Below are 19,641 nucleotides of genomic sequence, written 5' to 3'. Positions count from 1 at the left end.
CAGAAAAAAAAACTGAGAGCCATTAAACACAGCCCTGAGCTGTGTTATAAGAGAGGAGGGGTGCAGAACATGGTCTCAGAGACATAGGAACATTTATTATATGCTTGAGACCCACCAGCCTTCTTGTATGGTCTGTGCTGGGTATCAGCTGTCAGGAAACAAGGCTCCGGTCAAAGCTGGAAGCTGAAGCCAGTCAGCTCCACAGCAGAAAAGGAGAGCTGGTAAAGACAAGCTGAGCTGCAACAGAGATGTGGATTTTAACGGGGAATCGTTGGCTGCTTTGGTCTTCAGCAGCTGGAGCAGCATAGGAAACTCCTAGAAATCTCTGTGTTCCTGAACTGTGGTGTAGCATCACGTATCCATGATCTACTGCACCTTTCTACAACCCTAAAAAGAGAAAGTATCCTTGCCAGCTGCTGTGTAAGCACACGGTTACTGATCCTCTTACCCTATAAGGAGTATATAAGCTAAAGCTTGTAAAATATAACGGCTAAGGTGGATACAGTGCTGCTTTTGCCACTAACAAGTCACTGTGACTTATGGCGATGGCAGCAGCACAGCAATGGGGTGTGCGTGTTTTTATCCTCTCTGTGAGAACAAGCTAGAAATGTGCAAACAACATCTCATGCTGCCTCATAAATACACCTGAGTGTGCTACGATGAGAAACCAAAGGTAGGTAATAATACGAAAACAAACTGCAGCACTTGGGATCCTTCCTGCACAACACTGAGGCTGTAAGTATTTCTCCATAGGGAATGCTCCAATATAGATCTGTGCCTACAGTAAAGCTACATCGGTGTCATTTCCGTCTCTTGCCAGGACCTGGCTTTCTGCCTGTGCTTGGGCTGGTGCCTTAGATTTCTCTTGCACCTGGTGAAAGGCAGGAAGATTATAACATCTTCACTGAATATTCACAATAGTCTCGTCAAGTTGTTTTCCAGGGAGTTGATTGGAGAATGCTAATTCTTTGATTCATCCCAAAACTCAGCAAGGTATGAAACATTAGTGTGAGACAGCAAAAGCAGCAATACACCACCTGCGTTTCCCCATGCCTAAGCTCCAAGTCAGCCAAACCCATCAATTGCTTCACCTCTGCTCTTGGAAACAGCAAATGCTACGAATGCCTGTGCAGCAGCGAGATGAGCAATGCCCGCTGCCCACTCTGCGATAAAAGGAAATGAGGGAACATGAAACAGCTCATGGAAACAAGCCTGAAATGAAACAAACCTGAATGACAAGAAACTTCCAGGTCCCTAACAGGGGTCTGTGCAACACAAACTGGTTAACAGAGACATCGCATGAACAGGCTCTAGAGGAAACCTCATGGTGCCTGGAAGGGTCAGCAGTACGTGCTCTAGATCCAGCAGCCGCCATCTAAGTTTGAAGGAACAGAAATCTCGTACATACCTTGGTCAGCTCTTGGGCATTTGCCAGATTGTCAACAGCGATAGCCAAGAAGACATTCAGGAGCGTATCTTTTGGGGAGCAACTAAGGAAAAGTTCTTCATGCAGCAAATACAGTGAACGGTTCCCCTTCTGCTGCCACTACCCTTCTTTCCCCTGTTGCAATCATCGGTGTATTATGGATTGACCCCTTGCACCCCTGCTTTGTCTTCGTGTCTAACTCACCCACTTCTGCGGGGAGCCAGCTCTGCAGCACAGCAGGTGCTGGACACGTGTTTGCCTTCTCCAGCCTATATCCCTGGTGGGGATACACACATGGGCTGGGCTTTACAGCACTATAGGTGCAACCAATATGGGACCACATGGCGGTTCTAGAGACACAGCAGCCCCTGGTTTTTCATTCTAGAACATCCACACCTACACTCCTGTCCATACATACACACACAGAGGACTTCACCTTCATTCTTCCTTCTTGTTTAAAAGGACAACCAGTAGAGCTCCTGGAAATCGGTCATTTTAAAGCCAACATTTGCATAACATAAACATATAGCTGTATAAAGGCACAGGGAAAAAGTTAAGCTTAGGGCACTGCTGCATTACATACTGGTAGGGAGGAAACTATCATGACTTACCACATTGAAGTCAATATGACAATTAGACCACCATGGGCATCCTCTACCTCAAATGCTACAGCATCACGCAGAGCACAGCTACAGAAGAGCCTGTTAGCAGGACACCCAGCCCGAGCTAATGAGCTCTGCTGGGAAACGGGCCGTTAGTCCAGACTAAATTGCACACAGCCCAGCTAAACAACTGCCAGTGCCCACGCTGGTCTAGATCTCTCTGCAGAGCACTGCATTATATCACTAAGGCATAACATTTCCCTATAATTATTTATTCATATTTTATTTTCATTTTTCCACTTAATGATTTCAACTATTACTTGTCCCTTCATATATTTTATTGTTGTTATTCCAGCTATGCGTCTGCAAAACAGCCCCAAAACAATTGTAAATCAGATAGCTTTGCGTACGAAAGGAGAGCGAGCAAAGCAAAACCAAGGCTAAACTACCTCCAAGAAGAAAATGCATTTTGCTCTTGCACATTACCTGGTGACAGGAGAGTCACTCATTCCATAGCTGTGTAAAGCTATGATTGCTCCTCTAAATAGGAATGCACACGAGAATGAAGTTGATCTCATGAGTCTTTACCCTCTGGAGATTCACAGAGGCTTTAACAGCAACGTGCTGCTACCGTGTTCGTATTGTTCTGTCCTCACCGGAGCCAAATGTGAGTCTGGGACCAGACACAGGTCCTCATAAGCTGAATTAAATGATCATAGGAGTTTTAGGGAGCTAATTAACACAACAGAAAATAACTGGATGTGTCCCCTGTGCTGCTCCGTGAGTTGGAAGCAATGCCCAAAGCCATGCTGCCACACAGGCAGGACTGAGGGGTGCGGGCGGTGTGCTGGATGCAAGCACTCAAGGAAGGGGAGGAGAGGCGAGGCGTGAGCTCCCAGGGTGCTGGCAAACCTGCAACGAGATGTTGGGAAACCTTGGCCTCGGTGCCCCTCTGACTGCTCTTCTCAGAAGGATTCTCTGCATTCTCAGAAGGATTCCTGGAGGAGGCATCTGAGGTTTCTCTCATCGCCTGCAGTCGTCTCTGCCGAACGGGAGCATGTCCATAAACCCTTGTGCTCCAGCAGCCTCTGGGCAGCACGCTGGCTGTGGGCGCTGCTGGCTGCGGAGCCGTTGTCCCACATTGGCACAGCTTCCCAGGGCAGCCAGGGACCAAAGCTGGCCCAAACAACCAGCTCAAGGCCTCTTTGCTTCCCCTCTGAAGAGCTTTCACCAAACATAATTCAGCAAAGACTTCAGAACTAGACATTCACGTCTTAATTCCCATTGAGATGAGTGTCTCCAGAGCCTGAATGCCTGTCAAAACCAGAGCCTGTGCTTGTGACAGTGGAAAGCAGGAGTTGTATTTAATCTCTTACGATGCAATCTGCATCCAGATGACCAAACCCTGCACGGGATGGGACACAGAACCCTGGGGTTTCTCCAGGCAAAGGCCAGGTCATCCATCAGGATTTCTCTGTGTCACGTAACACAGGATGGAGGCTTTCATCATGTGAACATGATTCCTCTGGACAGACAGAGGTTTGAAATGTGATGCCCATCAATTACTCCTTCCTCCGTTCCAGCAGGACAGCAAGGTACGTGGGGTGGGAGCACCTCAATCCCACTGAGCCCAGCAGATAAAGAACAAGAAAAAGGGAAAGATGATGCTGCAGGGAACACCTCCCGCCCATGCTGAAGTCAGAGATCAATCAACTTGTCATCTGCAAAGATACTAATTTCTCCATTTCCTTTTAACTGAGGGTTGGCAGAGGGGGGTGCAGGCAGGGAGGCTGAGGCTCCGCTCCGGTGCCAGCTGGTGCCAGCTTCTTGGGTTTCTTCCTCTGGGGTACTTCAACATGCTGGAAACACTTCCAAGCCTCTTGCTCTGGGAATAAATGTCTCGGTAATAAAACTATCTTCCCACCCCCTGCCTCCTACACACACATGCTGAAAATGTCTCGTGTAGCATAATCAACCACTGGAAATATAATTAATTTTTTTTTTAACAGATCAGGCTGTTTTGATCCATCTCCAAGCAGACACGATCTAGCAGACTTGGGTGTTTCTGCCCCAAAAAAGGTCCTTCAGTCCTTTTTTGCAGAGCTCAGGGATTCCCAAATACCACCGAAACTCGAGCCTCGTCCAGGCTGTGTAACCTGGGCAGACCCACGGACCTTGCTGGCGAGCTGAGCTGGTGGCTGGTGCTGAGAATGGCTCTGCTGCACAGTAGCTAAGTGCACGGGGAAGGGCAGCACACTCCAGGCATTTGCTGCTTTTCATTTCAGGTTCCTCTGCAGTTTTTCATGGTTTTTTTCTTTTTTTTTTTCCTCAACCGATGCATCAATTTATCAATTAACTGGATAACAACGAGTACAGACACGGTGTACCTTCCTAGAAAATGGGCCAAGTCCTGCTGTTACTGTAATCATACTACTTTCATGAAACCATTTTAGATGCAGAGGTCTGTCTCCGCTCTCTGGAACTGGGAACATAACGCGAAAGACTTCAGACTTCGAAAAACAACGTTTCTGGATCTTTTCCTCGCTATAGTCTCTTGAAAATGTAAATGGACACAAAGAAACAACTGAGCTGGAGCAAGAACCAGGGGAAGCTGGCACCCAACCACCATTCTTTATGAAATGGAAAAACTACAATGCCCCAAGCAGCTTTGGAAGATGGAAGGAGTTCCTCATGTTTAAAAAGAGCAGGTGTTGCAAGCTGACCCAAAATCACCAGTGCCGGTTCTCTAACAAGATTTGATCCTAAACTCTTAAAAATGGACTCACCAAATGCCGATGTTCAAAAACTGAAAATAAACCCAGTCCCAGCAAAGGAACTGAAGTGCCTTTCACTTGGTGACCAATCAGCCGCCGGTGGGGGCTAACACCAATTTTAGTGGTAGTGACACAAGACAATAAAAACAAAAAGTCCCATGTAAGAAATTCAGCCACAGTGAACATCTGTGTGGAGTGGCAAATCCACACTCAACAAATGAAAAAAAAATCCACTGCATAAAAAACCCCACATTTTTAAGGATTTTGGAGGGAGTTCTGCAAGGCAGAGGGGGAAAATCTTTGTGAAAGGGAGCGTGACTGTAATGTTCAAATCCCAAGTTAGAGCTGAAAAGACAGTTCATATTAATCTAATCTAGAATTAAGCTAATCAAGAACTTGGCCTGCTCTCTATAGGGGATCCTCTTGGCATTTGCTGGGCTGTGGGGCTCTCCTGGGGCTCAGAGGCTCAGACACGTACCCCACCCTGTACACTCACCCATCCTTAACATGGCTGGGGCACTGCAGCATCATTGACATTAACGACTATTGTACTTCCCACAAAAATGCAGGATTGTTCTTTTCTGGTAAACTAAACTTTTTTTTCAGATGTTGCTGGTTATGTTTTGACAGTTAGTGATAACTTAAGTCCCTGGTAAGTCACACAGTTCAGCTTCCCCCCAGAGATAAGTGACTGCCTGCTGCTCGCTCTCAGCGTCAAAGCTGCACCTAGTGAAGAGCAGGGGTAGTGCTGACCTTACTGAAACACTGCTTGAAATATCAGCGCAGGCATCAGTGGGCTTACTGCTGCGACTAAACAGCTGAGGAAAGGGTTTAACCCCTCATCCTCCACCGCACACTCCAGCCTCGGCTCTCCCCTCCTGCCCATGGTGCTTAAAGGCAGATGGTACACGTGCGATGTAGAAGGGCTCTCAGAAGCTCTCTGTGAAAGCAGCTGATGCTCTCAGACTGTTTCTACAGGGACAACCTGGGCCAGGTCTCTAATTCTCCAACAGGGATGTAAATCTGCACAGAAATCAATAGATTTCCTTCAGGTTTATAACTCTGATCTTTAGAAGCTAGTGAAAGAAGCCTTCTAGGACATCATAAAAGGGATTCTGAGCATTGTTGCCATTTGTCAGCCAGCCCTCCCCTCTCTCCATACTTTGTGCTCACAGAAACCCACCTGCAGCAAACTCATCCCCATCTGCAGGATTCAGGGAGTGTTAAAGAATCACACCTGACAATTCCTCCTTGCTAAACACAGGGACAGTGCCCCAGAGAGTGCTCTGGCTGCACCAAAGGTGTGCCACCAGCATGCGTCTGCGGGTAAAGGGGATGAGAGGGGCACTGGAGATGGGGATGCAGCCAGGAAAACCATCTCCTGGGCAGCAGGACAGCAGAAGGGAAAGCAACACGGCTGGTGTCTGCCAGGATGATGTTTGGGGAGAAGGTGGGTAAGGTTTCAACTCACCACTCTGCCAGGGCAAGCAGAGGGAAATACCAAATTCATGGCAGTGGCAGGAGGTGAACCTGGTCCTCATTCCCTTCTCTTCAACATCCCCTGCTCTTTCCTTTTTAATGAAAACTAAAGCACAAGGGAGAAGCCCCCTCTTTGAATTAAAGGTGCAAGAAGGGAATTTATATCCTGTTCCTCAAAAATGCTCTATCTTAGCTGCTCTAAGGTTAAGAGTCTCTCTCTCAGCCCTGCTGTCAAGCCTGATTATAGCTTAATCTCATTTTCAAATGCCAAGCCCTGAGGATTTAGAGATCTCCCTCCCTCCCAGCTCTCCGCTGACCCAGTTTTCCTAAGCCTCGTGTTTCTGGAAGGGGACATGTTGCCCGCCATGAGCCAGATCTCTGAGCATAGCTGCCAAGCCAGCCCAGGCATCACGGCTGCTCCGGCTCTGACAGCACACGTTAATGGGATGAACCCCACAGAGACCCACTTGTGCGACCAGCACAGCTCACACGCTGCCTGCTCCGCTGTTCCCTGTCTTGGTTCCATGTGCTAATGGGGAGATTTCAGGCAAAGCAAAGGGACGGAGCTCTGCCGTGCAGTCCATGGGCACTGATGTCCCATCTCTTCTCATCCTGACCCCCAGCTAAAGGGGTCTATGTCTATAACAACTCCACGTCTTTGGCACAAGTACTGCCCCCACATACCCTTCCCTTTCTCATAGGTACCCAGCCGATGCTGCCAGCCCAAACAGGACTCTTGGGAAAAGACAAACACCGGGACTGTAACTAGCAAGCAGGTTTGCACTGCTTGGAAACCCTCCAGAGAGGTCTCAAGCAGAGCGACAACGCCCAGCGTTATTATCCCTGTTTTACAGAACAAACCAACCAGCCGACCTGCCTCACATATGCAACAGTTCTTCCGTTTCCATTTTTAAGGCTGCTCTGTTTGACCCCACACAGCTTGTCGCTGCAGCCAGCAAACACCTCGCACCAACAATTTTGTACGTAGTTAACATGAGCAATGCTATGCAACATCAGCCCGTCGGCAACCTCCACCATGAAGCAGGGACAGAGCCATCACAACCACTATGCTCTGCCGGCTCTCCTGATCGCACCCAACCATTAGATCTGAGAATCTCTTTGCTCATTTGCATATAAAATACAGCCTCCCCTTCCAAATCCTCGGACCTCTCTGGGGACATAACACATGTCAGAGTGCTGCTGGGTCCCCAGCAGACACCCTGGGACATTTTGGGGGGGACACAAACTTCCTCTTGCCCTCAAGAGATTTTCATGACAAAGCAGAACAAACCATCTTCAAAGGCTTCGTGTGTCAGGTCTTGGAACATGATCAAATGCTCCCAGAGCCCAAAACCCAAGATCTGGACTTAAGTTTTAAGCATTGTGTGGAGACAATTCCAAGTGTTTGGAACAGCGTAGCTGGTTACGGTGTCATGTAGGCAAAGGCACCAAGAGGCTGGACCCTGATCTATGCACTAAACCAATTTCAACCTTTTCCCCCTAACATAGTACAAACTATCAGTGAAGATATTCAAGGTACAGAGGTCCTGCTCTGACTTGAATTCAATCATTTTTCTCACAACATAAATTAACTCACAACGGGACATTCTCAATCTAAAACATGAAAATGAATGAAGACCGTGCCCACACTGCCATCAGAAAAGTGACACCAACATAGACAATTTACCTATGCCTCTCACACTGTGTGCTGTAAGGAGCAAAGTTATAGCAATGATCTGGTTTTAAAAAGCAGAAGTGGGGGTGTGAGAATTTAAATGCAACTAGTTTTTTCTAGCACCCCAGGAAGGGTGCATGGCACACTGTGCCGCTGACACAAGGCGATGCGCAAGGATACAGTTACCAAACAACGTCAGGACGATGAAGTAAATGGAGGAGAACATCCCCGAGCGGACGCCACCCTGCGACTCTATCCCGTGGTACATCACCGCGTTCCAGTCTTCCCCCGTCAGGATCTGCACAGCAAAGTTCAAAAGAAGAAGAAAGGGTGACTCAAGGGAAAGACAAGGGAGGTAAGGTCTGGGGGAGCTCACCGGCTTGATACCATCCAGGACTGGTCTCTGGGGGAAAAAACACGTTTTTTATGAACATGTTAGTGTGACAGACTGCAGTGTAGGACATCAGCCCCCCAGCCCTGGATGTCTCACTCTAGGCTGGATGCAGCTTTCTCCTCTGCATGGGCTGAGGAGGAGTGAGGACCATCACACCGGTTCCTGCCCTGTCCTGGTTACGCACCTGCTGCCCACCTCTGACCAGAGGCTCACACACAGAGGCAGTAAAAGCCACGCTCCAACACTTCACCCCCAGCAAAATTGCTCCCCCCTCTCCATTTTTAAGTCATGCAGAGACACCAGGTTTCAACAGCTCCACGCACGGCATTCCCCACAGAGCTAAGAAAATTGAACTCTAAGCCCAGCGCCTTGAGTGGGATCTCTGCCAACGTCAGCTCCTTTGAGTCACTTCATACAGAAAGGGCTTGCTCAGCTCCCCCTCAAAAACACACTATACACAGAAGGAGGAACTTTTGCAACCCCCTTCCACCATTCCTCCATCCCTCGGGGCTGCAGACAGCTTTGCTGCTCCCGGTGCATGCGTGATCATTACTTCAAATGCCTGGCGCTGGGCAGCACAACCACTGCAAGGTTTGTGGGGGCTGCACCACAATGGGTTCTTCTCCAGGTTTCCTGCTTGCCAAGGCCACAAGGACCCTCAGCTACCCGGATGGCCACAAACCACACAAAAAAACCTAAGCAGAAGCAATAACCAAATGTGCATGAGTGAGGACAGATGAGGGTAGCTTGAAGGGGACTCTGCTCCTCCTGCGTCTTTGGACAGAGGCGAGCGCAGCCACAGCCCAGCCTCTGCAGAGCTCTGCCGGTGCAGGCTCTGGATAATGACCTGAGACTAATTAGTAAACATGAATAATAGACAAACTAATCATAACAAGTGAAAACACCCAAGACTCAAATAAACATTTTCATGCTAGATGTTAATTTTGCACCAGTCTGAACTGCCTGCCATTCCTGTTCTTCACCAACAACTGAGGCACAGCAACATTTTGGGCAGATCAGCACTTCATCTGCCTGCCATGGCAGAGTCGAATGATTACTTTTAGTACATCAAAATATGCCCACTGGGATGTGGAGTTCAAATTCCTAAATAGGAAGTTGTCTCTGTGTTTAGCAGAACAAAAAACCAAAAAAAGCCCAAAGCATGGTGTGTGTTGTAGTAATCAAGTCCCATGTGCATACAATATGTTCGAAACGATTGCAGATTCCACACTAGTCATCAGCTGCTGATAGAGACAAAATTTCTTGCTGCAGGGTTGGTGCTGATGACAGCAATAGGCTAAGAGCAAGAATAGACACAAGGACACACAGTGCACATGCAGACTTGTTTCCTAAATGCAGAATCTGGTCTCAAATAGTTCAGTGCAAGCCTAAACCACACCATTGGAGTTACTTTGGATTTACACCAGACAATACAAACCAGGGCACTGGGCTTTCAACTCTGGCGCTCAATTACACAAAACGCTGTTCACAAACTCGCGTTCACACCACTTCCATGAATTCACAACTGCTCCTGCTTTCTGAGAATAACCATAAAGTGATTTCTGTTCACATAAACATTCCTGGAAAGGGAAACTGGTGGGAACACTCCTGTGCCCTGCAGAAGACGAGGAGTCACAAGTATCACACATTACAGGCTGCACATAAACAAGCCCAGCAGGTTGGGGTCTGGGTTCAAAAATCCAGCGGGATTATTTTGGAAGTGGAACAAAAACTTAAAAGGAAAAAAAAATTGGTTTATGGAACTTTTGCAGAGAGATAAATGCTCTAAACTAATCAGCCTGCCTGTGCAGGGCTGAGGATGCTCTCTGAGGCCCTGGCAAGAGGACAGCCACTTTGACCTGGTGTCCTTCCCTCTGTTTGTGCTGTCACCCATCAGCTGGAGGAATTACTTAAGCAATAAGGTAGCAGCCCTCAAGGAGCAGAGCGCGTGCAGTAAATAAAAGTCTCTCTGCTCTATAAAGTCTCGGTTTATGGATGCTATAAGGACTTCTTTCTACAGGAGAGAGAAGGACAGCATTGCAGAGGGAGGGGTGCAAGCAATGAGGACTTCAGAGTAAGGTGAAGCCCAAACATTTTGTTTTTCCCCAGGCCCAGAACTGCTTTTGGCTTCCCCAAATGAACATTTTGTCCAGTCATCTCAGCATTTAATACTTAGGCTTGGCTGAGGAGCCATCAGGTGATGGAATAAAAACAGCTTTCAAGAGCTGTTGTGAAATCTTAATGGACTAATGAGCACATTAGTGGTGAGAGACACTCTGGGGATCAGTACCGTACCGTTTCAAAGGGCTGTCTTGAAAGTGAGATGCTTTCCTGAAGAAGGGCCTGAGTAAATGCAGAATCACATCAGCTCAGTGTCATATCTCGCAGGCAGGTCAGCGAGGGCAGCCAGGGCACACGGACGTCACACCGAAGCCAGCTCTGCCTCCCAGCCTCGGCAGGCGCCCATCAGCAGAGCTGAGGTTGGGTCCCATCCTGCCGCTGCAACTCCTCATGCTCTGCTCCTTTTCAGCCATCAGCATGTAATTATTTACACAGCAGCTCTCAGGGAGCACAGCACGTATAGTTAACACAGGTCTTTCTGCTTTACAGAGTCTCTGCGCTTATGGATGTCATAAACGCTTCCAGCTCAATGATTGCTGGAATAGGGAGATGCAGCTATTCATTTTTTATGTGTATATATATATATATATATAAATGTGTATATATTAATAGTTCCTGTTTGTATTTTGTATATACACAGCTTGGCATTTAGCTCACGACAACTTTCTTGGGAGCCAAGAGCTGGAGAAAAACGTGTGCTGCTCTTCAAAGGGAACGCGGGGACAGCTCAGCTGCACCCCGCGCCGAGTTCAGCCGGCTGCCAGGAGGATAAAACACGTCCTGGGAGTCGCATGACAGAGGACTCTGACCCAGTCAGGTCTGCTGAGATAAAATGGGTCAAGGCAGGCTGCAGAAGACTTTGTTTAAGACTCTCTCTTAAACAAAGGCTTTTCAGAGGGGTTAGGGATGGCCAGGGTGTATCTGGCTTTATTATATTTGTTCAGTGCATCGAGTGCATTCACTGAATGATGCTACTCTGCTCGTTAGAGCAGCAACTAAACGAGCCTGCTGGCTCGCCAGAGTTTATGGAGACAAGGTTAGAAAAGGATCCAAAGCTGTATTGGAGAAACGTTGACATGATATTTGAAATTCAGGGGAGGAGGGGGGATGGACGGGGAGCAGAGGTTATCAAAATGCCTCTGCGAGGCTGCGCTGAGTTAATTCAGTGCTGATGGTTTTGCTGGTTTTAATTCATAGCTCTGACGTTCTAGAGAAATATCATAAAACCAACAGTGTTTCCTTCATCCCACAGCTGCTACATTACAGCGGTATTTATCTCAGGAATAGAAAGGAACTATTTCAGCTAAGTATTCTCAAGAGATAGCTATAGTCCCAAAGCAAAATAACATCAAAAGTTCCAGATGCTCATATCCGGAGCCTGACCCGGGTTCGGTTCCAGCTCTGTGGCAATACCTTTATGTTTCTTTAAGGCCCTTCTTTGATGAGTACTAAAATACTATGCAAATATTCATCTACCATGATTTGCAATATCCTGCGAGGTAAGTACCACCGAACCTGCTTCCCATCTGGAGAGAAGCAATACCCATAGGAAGCTGCTTATGCAGAGGTCAGGGGACACATTTTATTTTAGATGCCTTTTCTGTTGTAATCCAAAAATTGTCAGCAACACAATTTTTTTTTCCTTTTTGGGACGGGACACTGAAATACGTAATCCAAGCCTTGCCAAGATCTGGTCGGATCCAGGATCAAGTCTCAGCTTGAGCTCGCATGAACAATTTATGTAGGACAACGCTATAAATGCAGGGCAGTCTTCCACGGACCTGTGAGTGTCACCTGCACACAGAGCAGGGTGCAGCATCCCCAGCTCCCTACTGAAACACCTGAAATAACTGTTTTAAAAAAGCATACAGAGAACAGTTGCAAAATGAGGCTCTTAAATCTGAGCATCTCATCTGCCAGAACCGCGACTGCTCCCTGCCATCACATGCACTTGCCCAAGGCTGGTGCCTCTTTCTGTGCTCCCCCAGCGATTGTAATTCTTATCCAGCATTATCGTATCTTCAGCTATTACCGTGCAAAATGCTATGTTATTTCCTTACTGCCTGGAGCTAGCTCAGACCTCTCTCCTCACTAAATTATGGCAACCACAGGAGAAAGTGAAGCAGGTCAACCGCTCACCAGCTGTCCAGGATTTCAGACAGGACGAGTTACGAGTACGCAGCAGGGAACATGCCAGTGCTGCCATTGCACATGCAACCCCGGGCAGGGGCCGCAGAAGGAGGGAGCCTGGGCACGCACAGACTTGAAGCTCAGCCCAGAAATATCTATTTTACCAATATATTTTCCCTAGCAAAAAAAATTCTTTTGTTCTCAATGTCCATAATTGCATAGCATTGATTTTTAATGATGCATTGGTTGGTCAGTGTGGCAAAATACACGAGCAGGAAGGCCTTCCCCTTTCCTAAGTTCCACAGATTTTGGGGACCTCTTTGTTCCCCATAAGCAGGAAGAGATGCCCAGGAATTTATTTTCTAATGCTCACCCAGGACAAGGTATGGCTTTACCTGGAATACTGTGAGGATGGCGGCAGGGAAGGTATCGAAATTCGTGGTTGGTGTTTCGTCTTGGAAATTGAATCTAGAGAGAAGCAAGAAATAAAACCAAGAGCAGTAAGGGACAAGCAACCCTCACGTGGTCTCATAACACCCTGTAAGCCGAGTCAGAGACCAACATTTGTTCCACCTGACAATAACTCCCCAGGCAACTGCAGCGGGGAACACGATGTCTCTGAAAAGATGCTTTTAACAGCACTATTAGCAGAAAGTCAATTTTATTTCTGAAGAAAATTCTGATGCTTTGAAACTCATTTTCACCCACAATTAAAATGAACAATCAACATCTCAAATGATTTTGTGGAACAAACCATTACAAGAAGTTTTTGTCCTCAAGTGTAAGAGTCAAAATTGAAATTTCCCTCTTAGTAGATCATTTCAGCTTAATATTTTAAAGATAGTGTTCAATTAAAAAAAAAAAGTTATTTCATTTCAAAATTTATGCTGGAGTTTAAGTGGTAATATTGTGATATTTCTTGCTGCAAAATTCATCACAACTGGCATTTCTACTGAGAAAAATCAGATTTAAAAAAACCTATGTTTTCCAGCAGAAAAATATTTCAAGTGAATAAATATACTGTCACCCTGGCTATCAGGGAAAGAATTTGCCTTTCCCATAACAGCAGAAAAAGTGCTGCCTCCCCCAGTCCTATTTCAGAGGTCTGTGTGTGCATGGGGACCATGGAATGACATAGGAGCTTTGAATTAGGGTAACTAGAATTCAGCTCCAGGTAAAACACCAGAACAGGAACTATTTTCCTATAAACCAGAGACCACTTCTCAGCAGCCCAGAAAGACCAACATCTGCACCCACGGTGTGAAGCTTGCAAGCCCTGCAGCCCCCCTCTCCCTGTGTATGCCAGGTGATAGCTTTCAGATTACCCCTGAAAGGACAAGGATTAATTAGACTTACTGTCCTCCAAAGAGCTGCATCCCCAGCAAAGCAAACACCACAATGAACAGGAACAGCAGGAAGAGCAAACTGATGATGGACTTCATGGAGTTCAGCAAGGAGACCACCAGATTCCTCAGGGAATTCCAGTACCTGCGTTGGAGATCAGAGCAGCCAAGAGGTAACATGAGTGGGAGAAGAGCCTTCGGTGAGAAACTAATATGATCTATTTTCTTATTATAGAAAAGGAAAAGAATGGCAAGGAATATCATCATCTTTAAACTCCCCTCTATGATTGGAAAACACAGCTCACTGAGTGGTGAAATCTCTTGTAGCATTGCAAGGGCAGAGATGGGTCACCTCGCTGCACGTGTACCTATGCAGGGCAGTCGCCTGCAGTGAAAGTGTTCAGTTTAGTTTCTCTGTAACCCCTTTAGTTTCTCTATAACCCTTCCTGGTATAGATTTCAACCTTTCTGCGTCTTCGCATCCGGCACAGCAGTCAGCAGGGGTGTCAAAAACAGGGACGTGTCGATATCATCAAGGTGAGACTGAACGTGGGGACAGCGAACCTCTCCCTTTGTAAGACACGAATCAGAATTAAACAGCTCATTTCCACCAGGACGTCTTTGCCGTGCGTCCTTCCAACTTATTGAACGCCAGTATCCACAAGTGGAGTGAAACTCCCACACGTTTAAACATTTCTGTAGACGTTGAGCACACACGTTCATGCACAGCGACGCCTTCAGTGTGGGGCAATTCAGCCACACAGTTCAAACATCCAGGACCGAGCAACCACCTCAGAGGATGAAAACAAACCCAGGACATGAACTCCAACATGGCAAGAGGGAACGGCTCAGCCCCAATCCTGACTGACACATCCAAGTGGCATCTGGCCAGATACCGAAGCTGGTTTGCTTTCATGTCCTCCATCCCCCGAGATGGCTCCTGGCACGCTCACAAGCAGGCACGTCGAGTGACGGCGTGCCGGGGAGGGTGCTCAGCAACAGCTCTCTTCCCTGGCTTTATTGCCCTGCTGAGAACAGGCAGGGAGCATTTATATTAGGAAAACTAATGAATCAGAAAATGCAGATAGAGCTATTAAGCAGAGGAGCTCTTTGACAATCTGCTTTGGACAGACAGGCGTGCTGGAGCAGGCAGTAGGAAACGAGAGATTTAGAGCCATTTCATGTGTCCTCTGTTAAAAGTTTTGAGTCTGAGACCAAGGGGGGAAAATTTTCTCTCTTTTTCTCCAGTGATTTCTCTCATTTCCACCGCCCGGCACCGGGAGCTGCCATCCAGATGTCACCCTCCGCAGAAGCATGCTCTACCATCCTCCCTGTGTGTCCTCTGTCTGCAGATTTGGGGACAGACCCATGCACTGAGCTCCTTCCTCAGTGCAGCTGTGAGTATCCAGCAGAAGGAAGCCCATGGATTTGTCTGATCTGCTGATGGGGATAGAAGCTCAGAGTTTGAGTCAGAAGAGCAGAAACACCATCCTTTCTCTTCTCTTTGTCTTCATTTTCCTCCTCTTCCTTCCCCCAGGTGTAGCTGGAAGGACTGAACCACCCCCACATTTCTCTGTGCTGCAGGTGATACGGGCACGTCCATTCCAGGAGAAGCAGGATCTTGCACTCCCATTGAGCCCATCCCAAGAAAAGTTATGTCCATAATACAGTGACAGAGGTTTCAGGGGAAACTTGGGCCTCTCGGGAGAATATTTTCAATTGAAAAACTTGCAACTAAACCTACTCAGGGTTAGTCCCGAAGCAAAAGGGGCTGAGCTGCTCTCCTGGGAGAAGGAGGAAGGGTTTGCTGATCACACTGCTCTCCCCTGCTTGATACAATGTCTTCAGGCAAGATCTGCCATGAGCAGGGGGTTCACACCTCACAGGTAACACAACTGGACACAAGATACATGCAGAGGCTCTGTCTTGTCCTGGAATAGCTCAGAACCAAACCCTGCCTGACTACAGAGCACCAGGATATAACGAGGAGTTGCATTTCTACAGATGCCAGTCCCCATTTGGTTCTGTCATAACAAAGAGGAAAAGATGTGAAGCTGCTCCTTGTCCTGCTCACTGAGTTTTAGCCCCTCTTAGGTGTGTCCCTTCATAGCGCATCCTGCTGTCACCTTTCAGGCCAGCTGTAATGTAGCTTTTTAACTATTGCATCGCCCTGCTGTCTGCAGTCACACTGATTTGGGACACATGAATCAAAAGGATGTACCATTGATTATTCAAAACTCGCAAAAACATCATTTTAACTTGCAATATTGTCTAAATTTTTAAGAAGTACAACACACCATCAGATACACTAAATCTCAGTAGCTCTGGATAAAATTAACTGCTGACAATTAATTGCTATGATTTTGCTACAAAACCTGGAGTTTTCCGTAAATAAGACCAGTGCAAAGGCAGACTATAGTGACATTCCTGGGGCAGGCACCTGCCTATTTTGCTGGATTTACAGAACTTAACCTTTCTAAACCCTTTGTCCCACAGGAGAACAAACAACACAGTATCACACATGAATCTTGGGTCTGCACAACGATTAGCAGATAGAAATCAGCAAACTCTGCAGAGCTAACAAAACCTGTGTGTGTGAACGGCTGCGGAAGGACCTGATTACTTCAAATGACTGTTTTGCTCAAATCTGATAACCTGTACTTTATCTATTTGAGGTGCTCAGGAGTTTTTTAGAGGGAGGTGCTACTCCTCCTTTTTTTACTTCAAGCCAAGAACAAGTAAGAGAGCGATGGAAAGAGGGGAGAGATCTGAGGAGGTAACAGTGTAAAATGGTATGGGAAAAAAAAAGTGGAAAACAACAGCAGAGGCACCTGAATATGTCATCAATTGCCACAGCACAATTTTGAAATCCTGCAGAAATTGCTCTAGATGGATTTATAAATTGCACAGTAGCTGTTTGCTAATGCCAGCACACATTAAGGCATGAGCATGAAAACAACCGAAAAGCTGTGGCAACCCAACCCTAGTGAAAATTCAACCTCACAGGCTCAGGACTGAAAACCTCTGACATTCCCAGACCAGACATAGCACAGGCAGCAGCACCACACTTCACAGCTGTGTCAACACAGTGGTTCAGGCACCAGGATTTAGGATCTAGCAATAGCCAGAGTAGCTCCGTTTTCCAGTTCCCAAATACTGAAGGAACTATCACCAGATCAGCAGCAGATAAGGACAGTGGGCAGTTGATGGGGCTTAGAAAGTAAATAAGAAACTTTTTTTCTCTTACCACAGGAAACAAAGGATCACCTCATGAGATTTTTGCTTTAAGCAAGCTTAAAAACAAAGAAAAGGAGGATGCTGCCATGCAGCCCATCACTACACTGTGGAGCCCTCTGCCCAAGGGTAGACAAACCTGTACAAGAGGCTGGAGAAAGGGCTGTTAAAAGTCCTCGTGGATGCAAATCCAGGCTCAGGAACTCCCTAATCTTTCAACTGCCAGAAACCCCGACTGCCCAGCCAAGGAAAGGGCAATTCTGCATCTTCAGTTTTCTTCTGCTCCTGCCTCCATTAGGGCCAGGGCAGACATAGGATGTTAGGACAGACAAGACCTTTGTGTCAGCTAGTACAGGGGGTTTTAGGGACTTGCTTTGTGCTTTTTCAAACTTTTAGTGGGTTGTTTTGTTTGTTTGTTTTTTTTTACAAGTGCAGAAAGCACTACTACTTAGAACCATAGAATGGTTTGGGTTGGAAGGGACCTTACAGACCATCTAGTTCCAACCCCCTGCCACAGGCAGGGACACCTTCCACTAGACCAGGTTGCTCCAAGCCCCATCCAACCTGGCCTTGAACACTGCCAGGGAGGGGGCAGCCACAGCTTCTCTGGGCAACCTGGGCCAGGGTCTCACCACCCTCAAAGGAAATAATTTCTTCCTAATATCTCATCTAAATCTACCCTCTTTCAGTTTAATTTGCTGCGGGGCTGGTGATACAGATTTCATCTGGTGCTAAAAGCCTAATGTGAGCTCCCTATAGGGAGCTGGACTTACTTTGTTACTTTGAAAATCCTCAGCAGTCGAAGCGCTCTCAACACACTGATGCCGAATGAGGTACCTGGTTTCACTGCAGCCCAAATAACTTCAAATATACTTCCCACGATAACCTGCAAGAAAAGTCCATTTTACATAAGGCAAAACTTCTGCTTAGCTCTTTGTGGTGCTCCTAGAAAGGTTGAGGACAGAACAAGAATCAGAGGTTGGGCTATGATGGTTTTCTTAGGAAGGCTTCAGCAAAATCATGAATTAGCCAACAGCATTAAAAAACCCTTGTTCCAACTTTCTGCAGAGCAGTCTAAAAAAGGGCAATACCTAGAAGCGGGACAGATGCACAGGAGATCACAAGTAGGAACTTGTTGCTTTCTTCTCTAGCAAGCAAACTACCATAAAATAACCTTTTCTGAATTTTTTCCCACCCCATGCAGTCAGTCTGTACAACCTGCAGAGATGCAGGTGAACACTGCCCCATCCTCCCCTTCAGAAGCACCAAAAATCTTCACCCACAGCACTGCAGAACAGTGAAGCATTAGCTCTAGGCAAGATCTACAAGAAACTTCTGGCAACTGAGAGTCTTTAGGAGAGTGATTAAGGTAATAGCTATTAAGAGATCCTGCAAAGCTTCTAGCACGCACATCCGATCGTCTGCCAGGCCCTCATCCTCGGGTTATTGAAGAAACTGGCCCCAATCAAGGTGGTTTTTTAATTTTTTTGTCTGTTTTAAGGTTGGCAGAGAATTAACCTCAAGTGATAAAGAAATCTTCTTTAAAATCCTTTATTACAAAAAGAACAAAATAGTAATGGATTAAGCACAATTGGGAAGTGCAATTATATCCACAGAGGTTACTGCACAGTTAATAAGAGAAGACAGGCATTTCGCTGCCAATTGCTGTTATTACTTGCATTAACCTGACATTTCAGAGCTCCCATGGACCACGGTCCCCAGTTGTGTGAAGCAACACCATAAACACGTTATCACCAGACCTCAGCAAGCAGCTGGTTTGTGTTGTGAGAGGGAATGTTAACGGGAAGCCAGGGCCAGCAGAGCTGTGTCTGAGGACCTGAGCAGTGCTGGGAGACTCAGCAGCTTGGAAATTCCTTTAGTGAACAGAAACCTGGATGTCTTTTGAAAACGATGGTACTGCTTGCAGCTGCTCTGCAAGAAATGCTGTACCCTGAGCTTCAACATAACGTAGTGGGAAAGGGAGATACACAACAGTTGCTCACTCAGTTTCTCCCATCAGAAAAAGAAGGAACTAAAACTTCTCTCGCACAGCCTGTCACTCTTGGGAATCCCTCATGAATCAGCAAAAACCTTTCCTTAGACCCTCCACATGTTACACTGATAATTAATTTTCCTGGCATCTCAACATGGCCTCCTGGGAGCTTGTTTCACATCAGACCCTGCTGGACTGTTTCTCCCAAGACTGATGTTGCTCTGATTTGTCGTTGTCACTTTTTGCATTTGAACAGTTTCATCTTATACTGGTTTGTCAAACTAAACTGACTACAGATCTGTGTGATATTCCAGTGGGGGTGAAGTAGCTGAATTAATTCTGAGGGCTGGAAGGTGGGTGAGGAGGAAGAAACATAGATAGAATTAGGATCCCTATGGATTCTCTAAAGAAGGAAAAATTAGAAACAGATCAACAGCTTTACCTCCTGGGAAACCCTTGGCAAAGCTTATT

The 19,641-nt window shown here is 46.7% G+C and overlaps 1 protein-coding gene across 1 annotated transcript in view; it reads right to left on the bottom strand.

Moving 5' to 3' along the window:
* The window catches only part of CACNA1B (calcium voltage-gated channel subunit alpha1 B), a 285,302-nt gene that overhangs the window by 95,223 nt on the left and 170,438 nt on the right, over positions 1–19,641 (bottom strand). Inside the window, exons 14-18 of the mRNA XM_068414104.1 lie at positions 17,951–18,063; positions 13,958–14,089; positions 12,997–13,069; positions 8,137–8,254; positions 1,409–1,476 (exon numbers count right to left, since the gene is read on the bottom strand). Of these exons, the coding sequence (XP_068270205.1) occupies positions 1,409–1,476; positions 8,137–8,254; positions 12,997–13,069; positions 13,958–14,089; positions 17,951–18,063 (504 nt within the window). The remainder of the gene's footprint in view (positions 1–1,408; positions 1,477–8,136; positions 8,255–12,996; positions 13,070–13,957; positions 14,090–17,950; positions 18,064–19,641) is intronic.

This window comes from Nyctibius grandis, chromosome 16 (assembly GCF_013368605.1).
Source record: "Nyctibius grandis isolate bNycGra1 chromosome 16, bNycGra1.pri, whole genome shotgun sequence".
Lineage (NCBI taxonomy): Eukaryota > Metazoa > Chordata > Aves > Nyctibiiformes > Nyctibiidae > Nyctibius > Nyctibius grandis.
This window is presented reverse-complemented; position numbering and strand designations above follow the sequence as displayed.